At 47.0% G+C, this 21,666-nt stretch overlaps 1 protein-coding gene across 1 annotated transcript in view; it reads left to right on the top strand.

The window, feature by feature from the left end:
- Positions 1-13,936: 13,936 nt before the first annotated feature.
- Positions 13,937-21,666, top strand: part of LOC121543743 (RNA-binding motif, single-stranded-interacting protein 3-like) — a 151,042-nt gene continuing 143,312 nt past the window's right edge. The window contains exons 1-3 of the mRNA XM_045215620.1: positions 13,937-13,956; positions 14,063-14,149; positions 17,325-17,460. Of these exons, the coding sequence (XP_045071555.1) occupies positions 13,937-13,956; positions 14,063-14,149; positions 17,325-17,460 (243 nt within the window). The remainder of the gene's footprint in view (positions 13,957-14,062; positions 14,150-17,324; positions 17,461-21,666) is intronic.

Below are 21,666 nucleotides of genomic sequence, written 5' to 3'. Positions count from 1 at the left end.
CCGCACGCTGCACTGAGGCGCTGCATAATTTGCTGCATAATTTGTTGTTGCATATTTGTTGCACTTGTTGTTGCATATCGATATTATAATCGGCGTTTACACCGGCGGTTATATAATCGGCGCTGCATAATTTGCTGCATATTGCCGCATAATCAGTGAGCTGCATAACTGGGGTTGCATAATCGGTTGCATAATCGGTATTGCATACGCGGTTGCTAATCGGCGGTTGCGGATATCTGACGATAAGCTGCTATATTTGCTGCGTATAATCGGCGGTTGCATATTGTTGATGGCGGGTGCAGCACCGCGCGGTTGCTTAGACCGGCGGCTGCACACCGTGTGGTTGCACATCGGTTACAGTATATCGATTTGCTGGTATACCATCGGCTGTTGCATAATTTGTGCACTATGCTGAGATTGCTGAGACTGACAGCACTGCTGAGAGCTAGAATCTGGCAGAGACACCGAGAGCAGCACACAGAGTTGCACCGACGTAAGACTGCAGTAGACGAGGTAGGCACTGAGAGATAGAGATGAGAGTTAGAGACTGAGAGTATAGAGGACGGATAGTAGAGACGAGAGTTAGAGACTGAGAGTTAGACACTGAGATTGTAGGAGTTAGAGACAGAAGATAAACCTTAGACAGAGCAGAGACTGAGAGTTAGAGACGGAGAAAGGAGATGGGAGAGTTAGAGACTGGGAGACAGAGACTAGAGTAGAGGACTAATTGGAGACAAGTTGAGAGCTATTTGAACGAGTATATTGAGAGAGACTAGAGAGTTAGAGACTGAGAGCCGGAGACTGAGAGCTAGAGACAGAGTTAGAGGACTGAGAGCTAGAGACGGAGCTTAGGAGACTGAGAGTTAGGGAGACTGAGAGTTAGAGACTGAGAGCCAGAGACGAGCGGAGACTGAGTGCACAGAGATGAGAGTACAGACTGGGAGAGTTAGAGACGGAGAGCTAGAGACGGAGAGTTAGAGACGGAGAGTTAGAGGACGGATACGGATTCTAGCAGGGTTTACGGCGGTGCAGATGTTTGAGACCGTGAGCCTGCAGACTGAGCTGCATAATTTGTTGCACGCGGTTGGCTAGCCGCACCGTGTTGCATAATCGGTTGTTGCACACGCTGCCGCGTGCGGCGGCGGTTGCATAATCGGCGTTCTGCAGAATTTGCTGCGTGAGACGGTTAGCTGCAGACCGAGAGCTGCATATTGGCGTGCACGAGGGCACGGCTGCGATGCAGACCGGTTACATATTAGCAGCGTGCATAGTGTCAGGCGTGCAGACCGATATTGCATCGAGAGCAGAGACCGAAGGCAGAGGACTTACTTTGCACTCGGTTGCAGAGACCGGGACGTTAGGAGACCGAGAGTTGTGAGACGGACAGTTAGGAGACGGAGAGTTAGAGACTCGAGAGCTAGAGACTGAGAGTAGAGACTGAGATAGAGACGGAGAGCTAGAGACTGAGAGTTAGAGACTGAGAGTTAGGGAGATCAGAGAGTTATAGAGACTGAGAGTTAGTAGAGAGGAGAGTAGAGACTGGGAGAGGCAGATGGGCGGGAGCAGGGTTGCAGTTGCTGCGTATCGGTTGCATAGCGGTTGCTGGTATAATTTCGGTTCGATAATCGGTTAGTTGCATAATCGGTTGCACAACTGCTGCATATGCTTACCTGCTGGTATAATCGGCGGTGCATAATCGGCGGTTGCATACCGGTTGCATACCTGCACACACGGCGAGCATCCTCCCATGGTGCATATCTCCATATTGCTGCTACACTTAAGCTATAATCGGTTGCATAATCGGTATAAGGTTACACCGACGTTGCACACCTGCTGTTTACACCTACGAGTTGCATACGTGCATGCAGGGCTGTAGACCTTACACCGGCGGCTGCAGCACCGACGCTGCAGACCGTCGCTGCACTTATGGTTGCAGCAATTGGCTGTTGCTGCACAACTTACACCGGCTGCATAATCGGCGGTTGCATAATCGGGAACGGCGGCTTACCTTTTGTTGCATGTGCATCGATTTTGTTGCTGCATAATCGGCTGCTGCATAATCGGTTGCAGACTTGTTTGTATAATTTTGCGGCACACGGCTGCCGGTTGCAGACCGGCGGTCATAACTGGTTGTAGAAGGCTGATATTGTTGAGACCGCGAGCGCCAGAGACCGAGCCAGGTGCGAGTTAGGTGATATTGGGGAGACCGAGCAGAGACGGGAGAAGCGAGTTTGCACCGAGTTGCAATTAGAGAGAGACCGAGACAGAGACCGAGTTGCATATATGTTGTTAGCAGACCGAGTATGTTGTTTCGGAGGCCGAGAGCCAGAGATGAGAGCCAGAGACCGAGAGCTGGAGGACCAGGTTGGAGATCTGGAGAGGAGACCGAGCGTTATACGAGTTGCATTTATGTTGCACTGTTGCAGGCGGGCGACCGAGCAGACCGAGCGTTACGTACGTCGGTTGGCATAATTTGCGGCTGCATAATCGGCGTTTAGACCGACGCTTGCAAGGCTGCTGCGAGACGGGTTGCATTATGGTTTGGTAACTTATGGTTGCACTTGCGCTGCGAGCGGTTAGCGTGCTGGCATAATCGGCGTTGCACAGTTGTTGCATTGCGCGCCGGTAGCACTTGCTGCCGTATGCGCATGGTTGCATAATCGGCGGAGCCGGGCACCGGTTAGGCCGTATAATTTCGTTGTTGCACAATCGGCGTTGGCATAATCGGTTGTAACGCATAATGCAGCGCCGTTGCCGCAGCATTTATGCGGCATACGTGTTGCATTAATCGGCGGTTGCATAATCGGTCGAGCCGTGGTTGCATGGCTGCGATGTATTGCTGCGGCACTAAGCCGCATACTGCGCGCTTGCTGAGACCGCATACACCGGTTGCATGAGGCGGTTGCATAATCGGCTTGCAGATGTATGTGCGAGTACGCTGGTTGTTCGCACGCGCGGTATACGCATGGTTACAGCACGGTTGCATAATTCGGCGGCGCCGTTCACATTAGGCATGCATGACCTGCGGTTGCATAATCGGTTGCATAATCGGTTGCATACACTCGGACAGTTGCATAATTTTACGCTGCAGACCGTATGGAGCCGCTATAATTTTGTTGCAGAAGTTGCCGCATACGTATATGCTGTATAATCGATGTCCGGCGGTTGTAAATCGTATCGGCTGTATAATCGGCGGTTGCGGATAAATCGGTTGCTCAGACGCGTGCACGCGGATGCATAATTGGGCGGATAGCAGACCGGCGTCGGCGACCGAGCGCAGACGACTGAGAGCGGACTGCGGAGACCGGAGGGCTGCAGACGGCTGCGTAGCGACTGTTGCACGGAGCGCAGAGCGGTTGCAGACTAAGCTGCAGAGTCGGCGAGCAGAGACAAGATGCAGAGTCGGAGGCTGGTAGTTTGCTGCATGATTGTAGCTACGTTGCATATATTTGGATGCGCTGCATAATCTTGATAGGCTGTATAATCGGTTGCATAATCGGCGGTTATGCGCCCGGCGTGACACGCGGCGCTGCAGACTCGGTTGCTGCAGCACCGGTGCTGCACACTGGCGGTTGCATCGCTGGTGAGCGACCGTATATTGCAGCATCGGCGGTTGCCAGAGCCTATGGAGTGCGCGATCCGGTATCGCACACTACTGCAGCCCGGGTTGCAGGATGTCGTTGCACACCGATGTTCACACCGTATGCACAGAGACCGGAGCAGTAGTAAGTGGAGCAGACTCATGAGTTAGACAGAGCGAGCAGCAGACCGAGAGACTGAAGACACACTACATGATGCGTTAGCGGCAGATAGCTGGAATAGAGTATGAGAAAGCAGCACTCGGTTGCATAATTGTTGTAATGTGGGTATAATCGGTTGCATAATTTTGTTGCCATACTTGTTGGGCATATTGTTGCGGTTACCTTGTTGCATACCTGTATATTAGCATGACCGGCGGTTGTGCATACCTGCTGGTATAATCGGTTGCAGATGACTTGCTGCATAATTTGTTGTTGCGGCACTTGATGTTGCATCATACAGACCGGCGGTTACACCGGCGTTGGCAATCGGCTGGTTATAATTTATTGACAGCCGTACACTCCGTGAGAAGCTGCACGATCGGCGAGCGCTGCAAGACCGGCGGCTGCATAATCGGCGGTTGTATAATCGGCGGTTGCGTATACCCGATGCGGCCACCGGCTGCATAATCGGCTTGCTGCAATACGCGCTGCACGCAGGCTGCAGACCGAGACAGAGACTGGGAAGTTAGAGACAAAAGAAGCCTGAGACTGGTTAGAGACTGAGGACAGAGACCGAGAGCTAGAGACTGAGAGTTAAAGACAGATAAGAGACAGAGAGAGAGACTGAGAGTTAGAGAATGAGAGTTAGAGAATTAGAGCCAGAGACAGAGTTAGAGACTGAGGAGTTAGAGAATTGGTTCGCATCGGTTGCATAATTTGCTGCCGCATAATTTGTTGCAGGCATTGGTTGGGTATAATCGGTTATGACCGGTTGCCGGCACTTGTTGCTTGCATAATTTTATGGCGCTGCAGATCGGCGTTGCATACCCGGCGCTGGTATATCAGAGCGGCCGCATAATCGCCGGCAGCAATACGGCGGTTGCGGGAGCACTTTGTTGTATACGCAGCAGTTGGGTACACTCGCAGGTGCATAATCGGTCGCTGCATACGTTGTTGCACTTTTATGTTATAATCGGTGGTTGCATAATCGGCGGTTAGTATAATCGTTGTTGCATAATTTGTTGGCATATTTGCTGGCATAATCGGCGGGTTGCATAATCGGCGTTGCATAATTTTGTTGCATAATCGGCGGTTGCAGCATTTTGCTGCAGCACCTGCTGTTGCATTTCGGCGCTGGGTATACGGGTGAGCCAGAGACCGAGTGGAGTTGCAGGCGTTGGCATGTTATTGCACTCAAGGTTTACAGACCGGGAGAAAGCCAGGAGACCGAGAGCCAGGAGACCGAGGTGAGCCAGAGACTGAGACAGAGACCGGGGAGCCGGTGAAGACTCGAGAGTTGCATATAATTTTAGTTGTAGAGTACTGAGGAGGCAGAGACCGGGAGACAGAGACTGGAGATTGCATAATTTGTTGCATACTTAGATAGCCATACTTGTTGCATCGGCGGTTGCATAATTTGTTGCGGCACCGTATAAGCTGCATAATCGGCGGTTGCAGCATCGAGCGTGCCGTATACCTTAAGCTGCATAATCGGCGGTTGCATATTTTGCTTGCAGAGCGCAGGCGCTGCATAATCCAGGTTGCAGCACTTGTTGCGGGCACTTATATTTGCATAATTTGGTTGCATTCGGTTGTGCATAATCGCTAGTTGCACGGCGCCGCATACGCGTTGCATACGTTTGTTGGTTGCATAATTTGTTGCTTACACTGTATAATTGCGGCACCGGCGGCGCCGTATATTTTTGCTGCAGACCGGTTGCATAATCGGTTAGTGACCGGCGAGCCGTATAATCGGTTGCATATCTATGTTGCATAATCGGCGGTTGCAGAAGGGTTGGTATAATCGGCTTGTTGCATAATTCGGTGGTTGCATAATTGCTGCATACTTGCTGCATAATTTGTTGCTGCATATAATTTTAGCGTTTACACTTGTTGCATAATTTGCTGCGTTTTAATCATGGTTGCATATCTTTGTTGCTGCATAATTTACGCGCGTACAGGTACCTTGTTGCAGATCGGCTAAGGTATACGTTTGTTGCATATTTAAGGCTGCATAAATCGGCGGTTGCGAGCATCGGCGCTGGGTATAATGTTGCCCGGATAATTTGTTGCAGGATTTCGGCGTTGCATAATCGGCAACAGAGCACCGGCGGTTATACGTTAAGCTGCATACGGGCATATAATCGGCGTTGCATAATCGGCGCATGCATAATCGGTTGGGCGGCTTGCTGCACCGGCGGTTGCATAATCGGTTGCATCGGTTTGTTGCATAATTTGCTGCATAATCGGCTTGTTGCATACGTTGGTTGCACTTGTTGCATAATTTGTTGTTTCGGCTATGGACAGAGACAGTGGTTTTTTCGTATATCGGTTGCATAATCAGAGATGAATGGTTATAATCGGCTGCAGACCGGTTGCACTTGCCGCATAATTTGTTGCATACCTTATGTGCCAGTTATGACTGAGTGACAGAGACCGGTTAGGAGACTGTTGTATAAATTTTGTCAGAGATGATGAAGCAGAGACTTGTTGCATATCTGTATGTTGTGAGACTGAGTGATTGTGAGACCGAGAGCTAGAGACTGGAGTAAGTTTGCACACGACAGCGCATAATTTTATGTTGCGGTGAGACTCGAGAGCCGTATATTTGAGTTAAGAGACAGAGAGTTGAGACTGAGGTTTAGAGGATAAAGAGTTTGAGACTGTTAGACCAGCTGGGAGACTGAGAGTTGAGAGTGCCAGAGACAGAGAGACTGAGAGTTAGAGGACTGAGGCTAGAGGACTGAGAGTTAGAGACAGATAGAGACTGAGAGGTTAGAGACTGAGTTAGAGACTGAGGAGTTAGGAGGACTGAGAGTTAGAGACTGAGACAGAGACAGAGTTAGAGACTGAGAGCAGAGACTGAGAGCAGACTGAGAGCAGGGAGACGGAGAGTTAGGAGACGGAGAGAGTTAGAGACGGAGGAGTTAGGAGACGGAGAGTTGTGAGACTGGTTAGAGACTGAGAGCCAGAGAGCAGAGACTGAGAGGCTAGAGACTGAGCGATAGAAGGAGTGCCAGAGACGGAGAGCCAGAGACCGGTTGGGGGTGTCCAGATGGTTGCAGACCAGAGACCGAGTTGCAGAGAAGCACGTTGCTTGAGACTGAGAGCCGAGAGTTAGAGACTGAGAGTTAGAGACTGAGATGAGACAGAGTTAGAGACTGAGAGTTAGAGACTGAGAGTTGTATATTTGTTGCGTATAAATCGGTTGTATAATACGTTGCTTCGGTATACTGCGGCTGCATATCGGCGTTGCATCGGCGTTTGCTGCACTGCCGCAGACCGGCTGCATAATCGGTTGCAGGACCGTGGCTGCATAATCGGTTGCTGCATCGGAGCAAATGGGAGACTTATGGTTGTGAGACCGGTTGCACACCGTTGCGCTGCGTATAATCGGCGGTTTGGCACCGGCTGCTGCATAATGGCGGGTTGCATAATCGGCGGCTGCAGACCAGGCTGCGGCACCGGCGGCTGCAGCACTTGTTGTTGCATACCTGATGTGCCGCGATGACTTTGTTGCATACCCAGCGTTGCAGGCTTCGTGCATGGGCATACGCACAGGCACTGAGGTTGTGAGACCAGAGCGAAGACCGAGAGCCAGAGACCGAGCTAGAGACCGAGAGCCAGAGACTGAGATGAGACCGAGAGCCAGAGACTGAGGTTGTACTGAGAGCAGGGAGACTGAGAGCAGAGCACAGATGCCAGAGACTGAGAGCCAGAGACCGAGCCAGAGACTGAGAAAGTCAGTGAGACCGAGGAGCAAGAGACCGAGAGCAGAGACTGAGAGCAGAGACAGAGCTATAGAGACTGAGAGTTAGAGACTGGAGAGTTAGAGACTGAGAGTTAGGAGACGAGAGTTAGAGACGGAGAGTTGTGAGACTTATATTGCAGGCATAATCGGCAGCTGCATACGCATGGTTGCATAAATTTGTTGTTGCATGGCGGTTGTATACGGCGTTGCACCCGGCGGCTGCATAATCGGCTGGCGACCGGCGCTGCAGACCGGCTGCATGTTGCGTGCAGCATCGGTTGCACACCGGTTTGTTGCTGTATAATTTTGGTTGCAGCACTATGGCTGTTATAATCGGTTGCATAATTTGTTGTTGCACACCGAAGCTGCATAATGTTGTTGCATACGCAGTTGTATAATTTTATGTTACATATTATAGCCGTATAATCGGTTGCAGCATCGGCGGTTGCACACCCGCTGCGGCACCTGAGCTGCAGACCTGGTTGGTGCATAGAAGGCAGAGCAGACCTATAGTTGTATACCTTATATTGCATGGTTGCAGCACTGAGGTTACATCCATATTGCATACGTGTTGGGTATACGTATGCTGCACTTTATGGTTGCATAATTTTGATACGCACACTTTATATTGCAGACCGTTGCAGACCGGTTGCAGACCATGTTGCAGGATCGGTTGTATAATTTGCTGCAGCACCGATGTGCCGGGTATACCTTGCTGGCTGCATAATCGGCGGTTGCGGCACCGGCGGTTGCATAATCGTTGCTGCATAATCGAGGCTGCATATGACTTGCTGCATGCACAGAGACCGATGTTGCACCGGTTGTTGCAGACTTAAGGTTGTATAATCGGCGGTTGCATAATCGGCGGTTGCATTCGGTTGCAGCATGCGGTTGCATAACGGCATACGTATACGCATTTTTGCATAATTTTGCTGCATACGTTAAGCCAGCACTCTGTTGCAGACCGATGAAATCTGCAGACCGGCGTTAGCCACCGGTTATATATTTGGCGGCGCTGCATCGGTTTGCACACCTTATATGCTGCATAACGGTTGCACACCGGCGGTTGCAAGCACCGGTTGCATAAATTTGTTGCATAATGGCGAGCTGTATACGGTTGCACTTTGTTGCATAATTTGTTGCATAATCGGGTTGCATAATCGTGGTGTTGCATAATCGGTTGCGGCATCGGCGGTTGCACTTATTGTGCCGTTACACTTGTTGCATATCGGTTGCAGACCGGCGCCGCAGACCGGCGTTGCATCGCATGCCGCACTTGTTGCTTTAACACCGGTTGCATAATCGGTTGCATTCGACAGTTGCATAATCGGTTGCTGCATACCTTACGTGCCGTATACCTTATAGCTGCATAATCGGCCGCTTGCCGCGGCACCGGCGGCGCTTTGCGTAATCGGCGCGTGCACCGGTTGTATAATCGGCGGCTGCATAATCGGCTGCAGCACCGGTGGCTGCAACCGGCGGTTGCATAATCGGCGTTTGCATATTGTTGCATACGGTTAACACCGGTTTCGCGGCACTTTGTTGTTGCATAATCGTATATTAGACACCGCTTTGTATTATTGTTATAATGGCATGTATAATTTTGCTGGCATAATCGGCGGCGTTGCAGGATCGGCGGTTGGCATAATTTGTTGCGCCGCATAATCATATGGTATAATGTTGCTGTATAATTTGTTTATATAATCGGCGTCATGTAATCGTTGCGTTGCATATCCGGTTTTATACACCGTATATTACACCTTATAAGCCGCATAATCGTAAGCTGCGTTTAATCGGCTTTTGCTGGGTATAATTTTGTTGCTTACTACGCATTGGTTGCATAATTCGGAGCCGTATAATCGGCTGCATTACGACAAGAAGCACTATGGTTGCAATCGGTTTGCATAATTTTGCCGGCGTATACCGATGGCTGCATAATCGGCGGTTTACATACGTTATTATAATTTTGCTTGCATAATTTGCTGCAGCACCTATGTTGCAGCACTTGCCGTATAATCGGCTACGTGCACGGTTGCACCGGTTGCATAATTTGTTTTGCTGCATACGCGTTGCTGCATAATCGGCTGCATATTTAAGGCATAATCGGCTGCATACCGGCGGTTGCAGCACCGGCTGCAGCACCGGCGTTTTGGCGCGCGCTGGCACAGGGTTGCATAATCGGTGCTTTGCCACGCAGCTGCATATCATATTGCACGGCGGCTGCATATTGTTGCTGCGCATAATCGGCTTGCGTTAACGCTGCATTCGGCGGCTGCATAATTCGGCGGTTTTCATAATCGGTTGCTGCATAATTTTAAGGCTGCACGCATAAGCCGTATAATCGGCTGCATAATCGGCGGGTTGCAGGATCGGGTTGCATAATCGGTTATATAATTTTTGCTGCATAATCGGCGGTTGCAGAATCGGTTAAGCTGGTATACGCAGGCGAGCGCTGGCATACGGTTGGTATAATTCTGCATGGCTGCATACGCGCGCTTCATAATGGTTACACCGGTTGCATAATCGGCGGTTGCATAATCGCGCGCTGCAGCACCTTGCTTGCAGCATGTTGTTGCAGACCGGTTGCATAACTGCGTTTGCACACTCTTGTTGCATATCGACAGCCGTGACATGAGTCTGGCATACGTTGCTGCATATTTTGCTGGTTGCATAATTTGAGCCAGAGACCGGCTGCAATATCGTGGTTGGGTATAATCGAGGTTGCACTATTGCGCTGGTATACTCCGTATATTGCATATAATTCGGCGGGTTATAAAATCGCGTTTTAACTATATTTGTTTGTTGCATAATTTTGTTGCCGGCAATCTGTTGCTGCATACGTTGCTGCATAATTTGCCGCACACCTGTTTGCCGCATAATTTTGTTATAGCTGCATAATCGGGCGTTGCATAATCGGCTGCATAATCGGCATGCCATACGCGTTTTGCAATGACGGGCATAAGCCATACGTTGTTATAATACTGTTGTATATTGCTGCATAATTTGCCGTATAATCGGTTCGTATAATCGAGGCGCTGTATAATCGCTGGCAGTACGTTTAAAGGCTGCATAATCGGTTGCATAATCGGACCGTGCGGTTGCATACGCTGGGTGAGTTGCGGCAATTATCGTTGCGACTATAATACCGGTTGCGGCCACGCTGCAGCGCCTGCATAATTTGCTGCGGTTGCGCGGGTAGACGGCGATACCTGCATAATCGTCCGATGTTGCAGGACGATGTTACGCATAATCGGTGCACTCGGCGTTGTAAAGATGTATGCCTGCGGAGACAAGAAGAGTAGTGAAGAGGCTGAGTAGAGACTGAGAGCAGGAGAGACCGAGCGAGAGGCACAGAGTCAGAGGACTGAGAGTTAGAGACTCGAGAGTTAGAGCAGACGGAGAGTTAGAGACTGAGAGTTAGAGACTGGGAGGGAGAGTTAGAAGAGACTGAGAGAGAGACAGAAAGAAAGGGAGACCGAGAGCTAGGAGACAGAGTTAGGAGACTGAGAAAGTTGAGACAGAGGAGTAGAGACCGAGAGTTAAAGGGGACTGAGAGCTGAGAGACTGGGAGAGCTAGCGACTGACTTAGAGACGGAGAGTTAGAGACTGGGAGAGTTAGAGATATGAGAGTTAGAGACTGAGAGCTAGAGACTGAGAGTTAGGAGACTGAGATTAGAGAAGTAGACTGAGAGTTAGAGACAGAGAAACAGAGACGGAGAGCTAGAGACTGAGAGTTAGAGCACTGTAGAGCTAGGGAGACTGGATATTGAGACGCGGATTGCAAGACTATTACAGCACGGATAGTAAGGAGATAACTCAGACGTTAGACTGATAAGAGATCCGAGAGCAGAGATGGTATAGGACTCATGATAGAGACTGTTCATGAGCAGTATAATCGAGACTTAGTTAGGAGACGGAGACTTATGGAGACCGAGCTAGAGACCGAGGAGCTAGGAGACTGCGGTTAGGAGAGAGAGAGACTGGAAGAGTTGGGGAGACTTGAGAGTTAGAGACAGCGAAGAGTTGGTAGACTCATGCAGAGCTAGAACTTAGAGTTAGAGACTGAGAGTCAGAGACAGAGAGCTAGAGACTGAGAGTTAGAGACGTAGTAGAGACAGAGAGTTAGAGACTGAGAGTTAGGGAAGACATCTGTGGAGACTGAAGGTTAGAGACGTGAGCGATATATTGCTGATAAGTTGGAACTGAGATGGACGGAGTAGGAGTTAGAGACGGAGAGTTAGGAGACGGAGAGATAGAGACTGAGAGCTAGAGACCGAGACAGAGACCGAGAGCTAGAGACTAGAGCTAGAGACTGGGATAGAGACAGAGCTAGAGACTGGAGAGTTAGAGACTGAGAGTAGAGAGATGAGTTAGAGACTGTAGAGTTAGAACAGAGCTAGAGACGAGAAGAGAGAAGTGGGCTGAAAGTATGTACGCGGTTGCAGAATATGTTGCATCGTGCATGGTTGCGTACCGGATTTACGGGGTTGCGGCAGAATTTTGTGTTGCAAACGACGTCGTTGCAGTACTTGGTTGTATAATTTCAGTATAGTTGCAGCCTTGTTCATAATTAACGCGACGGTTGTATTGCGAGCTGTGGCATCACTTATCGGACCGGAGTTGACGTAAGGCTGAGATTTAATTTATATTGGGTAGACTCAGAATCGGCTTTCCATACGATCTACGGAAACTCGGCGCGCTTTGAAGGCGATCGGGTGCATAATCGAGCTGCATAATCTGGCGAGCAGATACACCGTTATCGGTAGGTGCAATAGAGACTGGGTTCATACGGCGGGTTGCAGAGAGAGTTAGACATAAGGGCAGCCCGGGGTTAGAGCCGAGAGTTAGAGACTGAGAGTTAGAGACTGAGTTAGAACTAGGTTAGAGACTGAGTTTGAGAGTTGCATGACAAGTTAGAGACTGATGTTAGAGACTGAGAGCTAGAGACTGGGAGTTAGAGACTGAGAGTTAGAGATGGGAGTTGAGAGTTAGAGACAGAATTAGAGACTGAGTTAGAGACTGGGAGTTAGAGACTCGGGAGTTAGAGACTGAGAGTTAGAGACTGAGAGTTAGAGACAGAGTTAGAGACTGAGAGTTAGAGACGGAGAGTTAGAGACTGAGAGTTAGAGACTGAGAGTTAGAGACTGAGAGTTAGAGACTGAGAGTTAGAGACGGAGAGTTAGAGACTGAGAGTTAGAGACTGAGAGTTAGAGACTGAGAGTTAGAGACTGAGAGTTAGAGACTGAGTTAGACAAAGTTGAGACTGCGAGATTAGCAGAGTTAAGCTGAGTTCAGAATCGGAGTTAGAATCGAGAGTTAGCACGGCTGAGGTTGCAGACCGGGATTAGAGACTAGAGATTTAGAGACTACATAGACCGGGATGAGAAGTGAGTTGCATATTGAGAGTTAGAGGCAGACACGAGCGGTTGCAGACGAGACAGGAGACGGGTTTAGATGCTGCATACGTTGCAGAACGGTTGCATAATCGGCTAAAAGCAGCCGGGCGGAGTTAAGTTGTTGCATCGGCTGAGACGTTGCTGAAAGTGCAGAGACAGAGCTAGAACTGAGTTGCAAATCTAGGAGACGAAGTTATAGTTGAGACGGTTGAAGACCGAGAGTTAGAGACTGAGAGTTAGAGACAGAGTTAGAGACGGAGAGTTAGAGACTGAGTTAGAGACTGAGAGTTAGAGACTGAGAGTTAGAGACTGAGAGTTAGAGACTGAGAGTTAGAGACTGAGAGTTAGAGACTGAGAGTTAGAGACTGAGAGTTAGAGACTGAGAGTTAGAGACTGAGTTAGAGACTGAGAGTTAGAGACTGAGAGTTAGAGACTGAGAGTTAGAGACAGAGTTAGAGACTGAGAGTTAGAGACTGAGAGTTAGAGACTGAGAGTTAGAGACTGAGAGTTAGAGACAGAGTTAGAGACTGAGAGTTAGAGACTGAGAGTTAGAGACTGAGAGTTAGAGACTGAGAGTTAGAGACAGAGTTAGAGACTGAGAGTTAGAGACTGAGAGTTAGAGACAGAGAGTTAGAGACTGAGAGTTAGAGACTGAGAGTTAGAGACTGAGAGTTAGAGACTGAGAGTTAGAGACAGAGAGTTAGAGACTGAGTTAGAGACTGGGAGTTAGAGACTGGGAGTTAGAGACTGAGAGTTAGAGACTGAGTTAGAGACTGAGAGTTAGAGACTGAGAGTTAGAGACTGAGATAGCCAGAGAGGAAAGAGAAGAAGTCTGACTGCTTTAGTCCTCATATCATAGTGGAAACAGTCTGACCTGTGAAACACTCTCCAGTCCACACAGAGAGGCATCGCTAGTCAGAGACAGCCAGGAAGACTTACTCTAGTCCTCATAGTGAATACAATATGCAGGGGAAAACAGTGAACATACAGTTGTAACATAACCAAACCCCGGATCTCCAAGTGCATTAATCAGTCCAGCCAACATAGCAATGGTAATGATAGCCATACCGTATGACAATAACAGTGAGAGAAATGAGTTGGCTGAGGTACTTAGAGATCTCAGTTCTCACTGGACCTCTGAAAACATCTATGGAAACATCTGTGTGTCTCTGCAGTGTGGAGGATGTCAGGAACATGTGGACCGACACTCTAAGATACACCGACCTCTTAGACAGCTGCACACACTCTCTAGAGTCTAGCATGTACTGTATTGTAGATACGCTCACTGGCTTCTAGAAACACTCACTGGCTGCTAGAAACACTCACTGTAGCTGCTAGAAACACTCACTGGCTGCTAGAAACACTCACTGGCTGCTAGAAACACTCACTGTAGCTAGTAGAAACACTCACTGGCTGCTAGAAACACTCACTGGCTGCTAGAAACACTCACTGGCTGCTAGAAACACTCACTGTAGCTGCTAGAAACACTCACTGGCTGCTAGAAACACTCACTGGCTGCTAGAAACACTCAATGTAGCTAGTAGAAACACTCACTGGCTGCTAGAAACACTCACTGGCTGCTAGAAACACTCACTGTAGCTGCTAGAAACACTCACTGGCTGCTAGAAACACTCACTGACTGCTAGAAACACTCACTGGCTGCTAGAAACACTCACTGGCTGCTAGAAACACTCACTGTAGCTAGTAGAAACACTCACTGGCTGCTAGAAACACTCACTGGCTGCTAGAAACACTCACTGTAGCTGCTAGAAACACTCACTGTAGCTAGTATAAATACTCACTGTAGCTGCTAGAAACACTCACTGGCTGCTAGAAACACAGTCTAGTATGTAGCCATCATGTTCTAGAACACATACAGTCTAGTATGTACCTAGTATGTTCTAGAACACATACAGTCTAGTATGTAGCCAGTATGTTCTAGAACACATAGAGTCTAGAATGTACCCATTATGTTCTAGAACACATACAGTCTAGTATGTACCCAGTATGTTCTAGAACACATACAGTCTAGTATGTATCCAGTATGTTCTAGAACACATACAGTCTAGTATGTACCTAGTATGTTCTAGAACACATACAGTCTAGTATGTACCCAGTATGTTCTAGAACAAATACAGTCTAGTATGTAGCCAGTATGTTCTAAAACACATACAGTCTAGTATGTAGCCATCATGTTCTAGAACACATACAGTCTAGTATGTACCTAGTATGTTCTAGAACACATACAGTCTAGTATGTAGCCAGTATGTTCTAGAACACATAGAGTCTAGTATGTACCCATTATGTTCTAGAACACATACAGTCTAGTATGTACCCAGTATGTTCTAGAACACATACAGTCTAGTATGTAGCCAGTATGTTCTAGAACACATACAGTCTAGTATGTACCTAGTATGTTCTAGAACACATACAGTCTAGTATGTACCCAGTATGTTCTAGAACAAATACAGTCTAGTATGTAGCCAGTATGTTCTAAAACACATACAGTCTAGTATGTACCCAGTATGTTCTAGAACACATACAGTCTAGTATGTAGCCAGTATGTTCTAGAACAAATACAGTCTATTATGTAGCCAGTATGTTCTAGAACACATACAGTCTAGTATGTACCCAGTATGTTCTAGAACACATACAGTCTAGTATGTACCCAGTATGTTCTAGAACACATACAGTCTATTATGTAGCCAATATGTTCTAGAACACATAGAGTCTAGTATGTAGCCAGTATGTTCTAGAACACATACAGTCTAGTATGCACCTAGTATGTTCTAGAACACATACAGTCTAGTATGTACCTAGTATGTTCTAGAACACATACAGTCTAGTATGTACCCAGTATGTTCTAGAACACATACAGTCTAGTATGTAGCCAGTATGTTCTAGAACACATACAGTCTAGTATGTACCTAGTATGTTCTAGAACACATACAGTCTAGTATGTACCCAGTATGTTCTAGAACAAATACAGTCTAGTATGTAGCCAGTATGTTCTAAAACACATACAGTCTAGTATGTACCCAGTATGTTCTAGAACAAATAGAGTCTAGTATGTAGCCAGTATGTTCTAAAACACATACAGTCTAGTATGTAGCCAGTATGTTCTAAAACACATACAGTCTAGTATGTAGCCAGTATGTTCTAGAACACATACAGTCTAGTATGTACCTAGTATGTTCTAGAACACATACAGTCTAGTATGTAGCCAGTATGTTCTAGAACACATAGAGTCTAGTATGTACCCATTATGTTCTAGAACACATACAGTCTAGTATGTACCCAGTATGTTCTTGAACACATACAGTCTAGTATGTAGCCAGTATGTTCTAGAACACATACAGTCTAGTATGTACCTAGTATGTTCTAGAACACATACAGTCTAGTATGTACCCAGTATGTTCTAGAACAAATACAGTCTAGTATGTAGCCAGTATGTTCTAAAACACATGTCTAGTATGTACCAGTATGTTCTAGAACACACACAGTCTAGTATGTAGCCAGTATGTTCTAGAACAAATACAGTCTATTATGTAGCCAGTATGTTCTAGAACACATACAGTCTAGTATGTACCCAGTATGTTCTAGAACACATACAGTCTAGTATGTACCCAGTATGTTCTAGAACACATACAGTCTATTATGTAGCCAATATGTTCTAGAACACATAGAGTCTAATATGTAGCCAGTATGTTCTAGAACACATACAGTCTAGTATGCACCTAGTATGTTCTAGAACACATACAGTCTAGTATGTACCTAGTATGTTCTAGAACACATACAGTCTAGTATGTACCCAGTATGTTCTAGAACAAATACAGTCTAGTATGTAGCCAGTATGTTCTAGAACACATACAGTCTAGTATGTAGCCAGTATGTTCTAGAACAAATACAGTCTAGTATGTAGCCAGTATGTTCTAAAACACATACAGTCTAGTATGTACCCAGTATGTTCTAGAACACATACAGTCTATTATGTAGCCAGTATGTTCTAGAACACATACAGTCTAGTATGTACCCAGTATGTTCTAGAACACATACAGTCTATTATGTAGCCAGTATGTTCTAGAACACATAGAGTCTAGTATGTACCCAGTATGTTCTAGAACACATACAGTCTAGTATGTAGCCAGTATGTTCTAGAACACATACAGTCTATTATGTAGCCAGTATGTTCTAGAACACATAGAGTCTAGTATGTACCCAGTATGTTCTAGAACACATACAGTCTAGTATGTAGCCAGTATGTTCAGCCATAAACAGCAAACAAAATAGTTGTTTCCTGTTCCTTCCCTGCTAACTGGGTTTAGCTGGGCTGACTCTTGGGAGAATGGCCACATTACAGTTTTTGCATTGGGCCTTTTGAGTCTAGATGCTTGCTATGGTGCAGTAATACACTAACACACTGTATTTTAAAGTTAGACTGTGTTGCTTATTTAACCCTCTGTGTCTCTCCCTCTGTGCAGGATATGGCTTTGTGGACTTTGACAGCCCGACATCAGCCCAGAAAGCTGTAGCCTCTCTCAAGGCCAGCGGAGTCCAGGCACAGATGGCCAAGGTACAGGTACTCACTGTGACAATGATGAGGATGATGGTGTTGTTGGTGATGGTGATGATTATGATGAGTGTGATGATGAGGGTGAGGATGAAGAACAGGATGAAGTTGAGGATGAGGATGAAGATGAGGGTGAGGATGAAGAACAGGATGAAGTTGAGGATGAGGATGAGGGTGAAGATGAGGATGAGGATGAAGATAAGGATGAAAATGAAAATGAGGGTGAGGATGAAGAACAGGATGAGGACGAAGATGAGGATGAAGATGGGGATGAGGGTGAAGATGAGGGTGAGGATGAAGAAGAGGATGAAGTTGAGGATGAGGGTGAAGATGAGGATGAGGATGAGGATGAAGATGAAAATGAGGATGAGGATGAGGATGAAGATGAGGATGAAGTTGAAAATGAGGATGAAGATGAGGATGAGGATGGAGATGGGAATGAGGTTGAAAATGAGGATGAAGATGAGGATGAGGATGAGGGTGAAGCTGATGATGAAGATGAATATGATGATGAAGATGAGGTTTTAGGATGATGATAGTGGTGGTGGTGATGAAGGTCATGATGATGTTGGGGGGGGGGGTTATATTCATATTCAGCTCTGAATTGGTGGAGAGAGAGAGAGACTGAGTAGCCTGGCTTCCTTATAGAACCATTAGCTCTGTATTGTTGGAGAGAGAGAGAGAGAGACTGAATAGCCTGGCTTCCTTATAGAAACATTAGCTATGTATTGGTGGAGAGAGAGAGAGACTGAGTAGCCTGGCTTCCTTATAGAACCATTAGCTCTGTATTGGTGGAGAGAGAGACTGGACTGCGCCCTGGCTTCCTTATAGAACCATTAGCTCTGTATTGTGTAGAGAGAGAGACTGCTTACTAGTATTGGTGGAGAGAGAGAGAGACTGAGTAGCCTGGCTTCCTAATAGAACCATTAGCTCTGTATTGGTGGAGAGAAGAGAGACTGAATAGACTGGCTTCCTTATAGAACTATTAGCTCTGTATTGGTGGAGAGAGAGAGAGAGACTGAGTAGCCTGGCTTCTCTTATAGAACCATTAGCTCTGTATTGGTGGAGAGAGAGAGAGAGACTGAATAGCCTGGCTTCCTTATAGAACCATTAGCTCTGTATTGGTGGAGAGAGAGAGAGACTGAGTAGCCTGGCTTCCTTATAGAACCATTAGCTCTGTATTGGTGGAGAGAGAGAGAGAGAGAACTGAATAGCCTGGCTTCCTTATAGAACCATTAGCTCTGTATTGGTGGAGAGAGAGAGACTGAATAGCCTGGCTTCCTTATAGAACCATTAGCTCTGTATTGGTGGAGAGAGAGAGAGAGAGACTGAATAGCCTGGCTTCCTTATAGAACCATTAGCTCTGTATTGGTGGAGAGAGAGAGAGACTGAGCCTGGCTTCCTTATAGAACCATTAGCTCTGTATTGGTGGAGAGAGAGAGAGAGAGACTGAATAGCCTGGCTTCCTTATAGAACCATTAGCTCTGTATTGGTGGAGAGAGAGAGAGACTGAATAGCCTGGCTTCCTTATAGAACCATTAGCTCTGTATTGGTGGAGAGAGAGAGAGAGAGACTGAGTAGCCTGGCTTCCTTATAGAACCATTAGCTCTGTATTGGTGGAGAGAGAGAGAGAACTGAATAACCTGGCTTCCTTATAGAACCATTAGCTCTGTATTGGTGGAGAGAGAGAGAGAGACTGAATAGCCTGGCTTCCTTATAGAACCATTAGCTCTGTATTGGTGGAGAGAGAGAGAGAGAACTGAGTAGCCTGGCTTCCTTATAGAACCATTAGCTCTGTATTGGTGGAGAGAGAGAGAGAAACTGAATAGCCTGGCTTCCTTATAGAACCATTAGCTCTGTATTGGTGGAGAGAGAGAGACTGAATAGCCTGGCTTCCTTATAGAACCATTAGCTCTGTATTGGTGGAGAGAGAGAGAGACTGAATAGCCTGGCTTCCTTATAGAACCATTAGCTCTGTATTGGTGGAGAGAGAGAGAGAGAGAGCTGAGTAGCCTGGCTTCCTTATAGAACCATTAGCTCTGTATTGGTGGAGAGAGAGAGAGACTGAATAGCCTGGCTTCCTTATAGAACCATTAGCTCTGTATTGGTGGAGAGAGAGAGAGAAACTGAATAGCCTGGCTTCCTTATAGAACCATTAGCTCTGTATTGGTGGAGAGAGAGAGAGACTGAATAGCCTGGCTTCCTTATAGAACCATTAGCTCTGTATTGGTGGAGAGAGAGAGAGACTGAGTAGCCTGGCTTCCTTATAGAACCATTAGCTCTGTATTGGTGGAGAGAGAGAGAGAGAACTGAGTAGCCTGGCTTCCTTATAGAACCATTAGCTCTGTATTGGTGGAGAGAGAGAGAGACTGAGTAGCCTGGCTTCCTTATAGAACCATTAGCTCTGTATTGGTGGAGAGAGAGAGAGAGACTGAATAGCCTGGCTTCCTTATAGAACCATTAGCTCTGTATTGGTGGAGAGAGAGAGAGAGACTGAATATCCTGGCTTCCTTATAGAACCATTAGCTCTGTATTGGTGGAGAGAGAGAGAGACTGAGTAGCCTGGCTTCCTTATAGAACCATTAGCTCTGTATTGGTGGAGAGAGAGAGAGAGAGACTGAATAGCCTGGCTTCCTTATAGAACCATTAGCTATGTATTGGTGGAGAGAGAGAGAGACTGAATAGCCTGGCTTCCTAATAGAACCATTAGCTCTGTATTGGTGGAGAGAGAGAGAGACTGAATAGCCTGGCTTCCTTATAGAACTATTAGCTCTGTATTGGTGGAGAGAGAGAGAGAGACTGAGTAGCCTGGCTTCCTTATAGAACCATTAGCTCTGTATTGGTGGAGAGAGAGAGAGACTGAGTAGCCTGGCTTCCTTATAGAACCATTAGCTCTGTATTGGTGGAGAGAGAGAGAGACTGAGTAGCCTGGCTTCCTTATAGAACCATAGCTCTGTATTGGTGGAGAGAGAGAGAGAGAGAAGAACTGAATAGCCTGGCTTCCTTATAGAACCATTAGCTCTGTATTGGTGGAGAGAGAGAGAGACTGAATAGCCTGGCTTCCTTATAGAACCATTAGCTCTGTATTGGTGGAGAGAGAGAGAGAGACTGAGTATCCTGGCTTCCTTATAGAACCATTAGCTCTGTATTGGTGGAGAGAGAGAGAGAACTGAGTAGCCTGGCTTCCTTATAGAACCATTAGCTCTGTATTGGTGGAGAGAGAGAGACTGAATAGCCTGGCTTCCTTATAGAACCATTAGCTCTGTATTGGTGGAGAGAGAGAGAGACTGAATAGCCTGGCTTCCTTATAGAACCATTAGCTCTGTATTGGTGGAGAGAGAGAGAGACTGAATAGCCAGGCTTCCTTATAGAACCATTAGCTCTGTATTGGTGGAGAGAGAGAGAGACTGAGTAGCCTGGCTTCCTTATAGAACCATTAGCTCTGTATTGGTGAGAGAGAGAGAGACTGAGTAGCCTGGCTTCCTTACAGAACCATTAGCTCTGTATTGGTGGAGAGAGAGAGACTGAATATCCTTGCTTCCTAATAGAACCATTAGCTATGTATTGGTGGAGAGAGAGAGAGACTGAATAGCCTGGCTTCCTTATAGAACCATTAGCTATGTATTGGTGGAGAGAGAGAGAGACTGAATAGCCTGGCTTCCTTATAGAACCATTAGCTCTGTATTGGTGGAGAGAGAGAGAGAGACTGAATAGCCAGGCTTCCTTATAGAACCATTAGCTCTGTATTGGTGGAGAGAGAGAGAGACTGAGTAGCCTGGCTTCCTTATAGAACCATTAGCTCTGTATTGGTGGAGAGAGAGAGAGAGCTGAGTAGCCTGGCTTCCTTATAGAACCATTAGCTCTGTATTGGTGGAGAGAGAGAGAGACTGAATAGCCTGGCTTCCTTATAGAACCATTAGCTATGTATTGGTGGAGAGAGAGAGAGACTGAATAGCCTGGCTTCCTTATAGAACCATTAGCTCTGTATTGGTGGAGAGAGAGAGAGAGACTGAGTAGCCTGGCTTCCTTATAGAACCATTAGCTCTGTATTGGTGGAGAGAGAGAGAGAGAAGAAGACTCTGAACTGAGTAGCCTGGCTTCCTTATAGAACTATTAGCTCTGTATTGGTGGAGAGAGAGGGAGAGAGAGACTGAGGAGCCTGGCTTCCTTATAGAACCATTAGCTCTGTATTGGTGGAGAGAGAGAGAG

The sequence above is a fragment of the Coregonus clupeaformis genome, unplaced genomic scaffold (genome assembly GCF_020615455.1).
Source record: "Coregonus clupeaformis isolate EN_2021a unplaced genomic scaffold, ASM2061545v1 scaf0486, whole genome shotgun sequence".
NCBI lineage: Eukaryota > Metazoa > Chordata > Actinopteri > Salmoniformes > Salmonidae > Coregonus > Coregonus clupeaformis.
The sequence above is the reverse complement of the archived record's forward strand: the minus strand, read 5'-3'. Positions and strand labels throughout refer to the sequence as shown.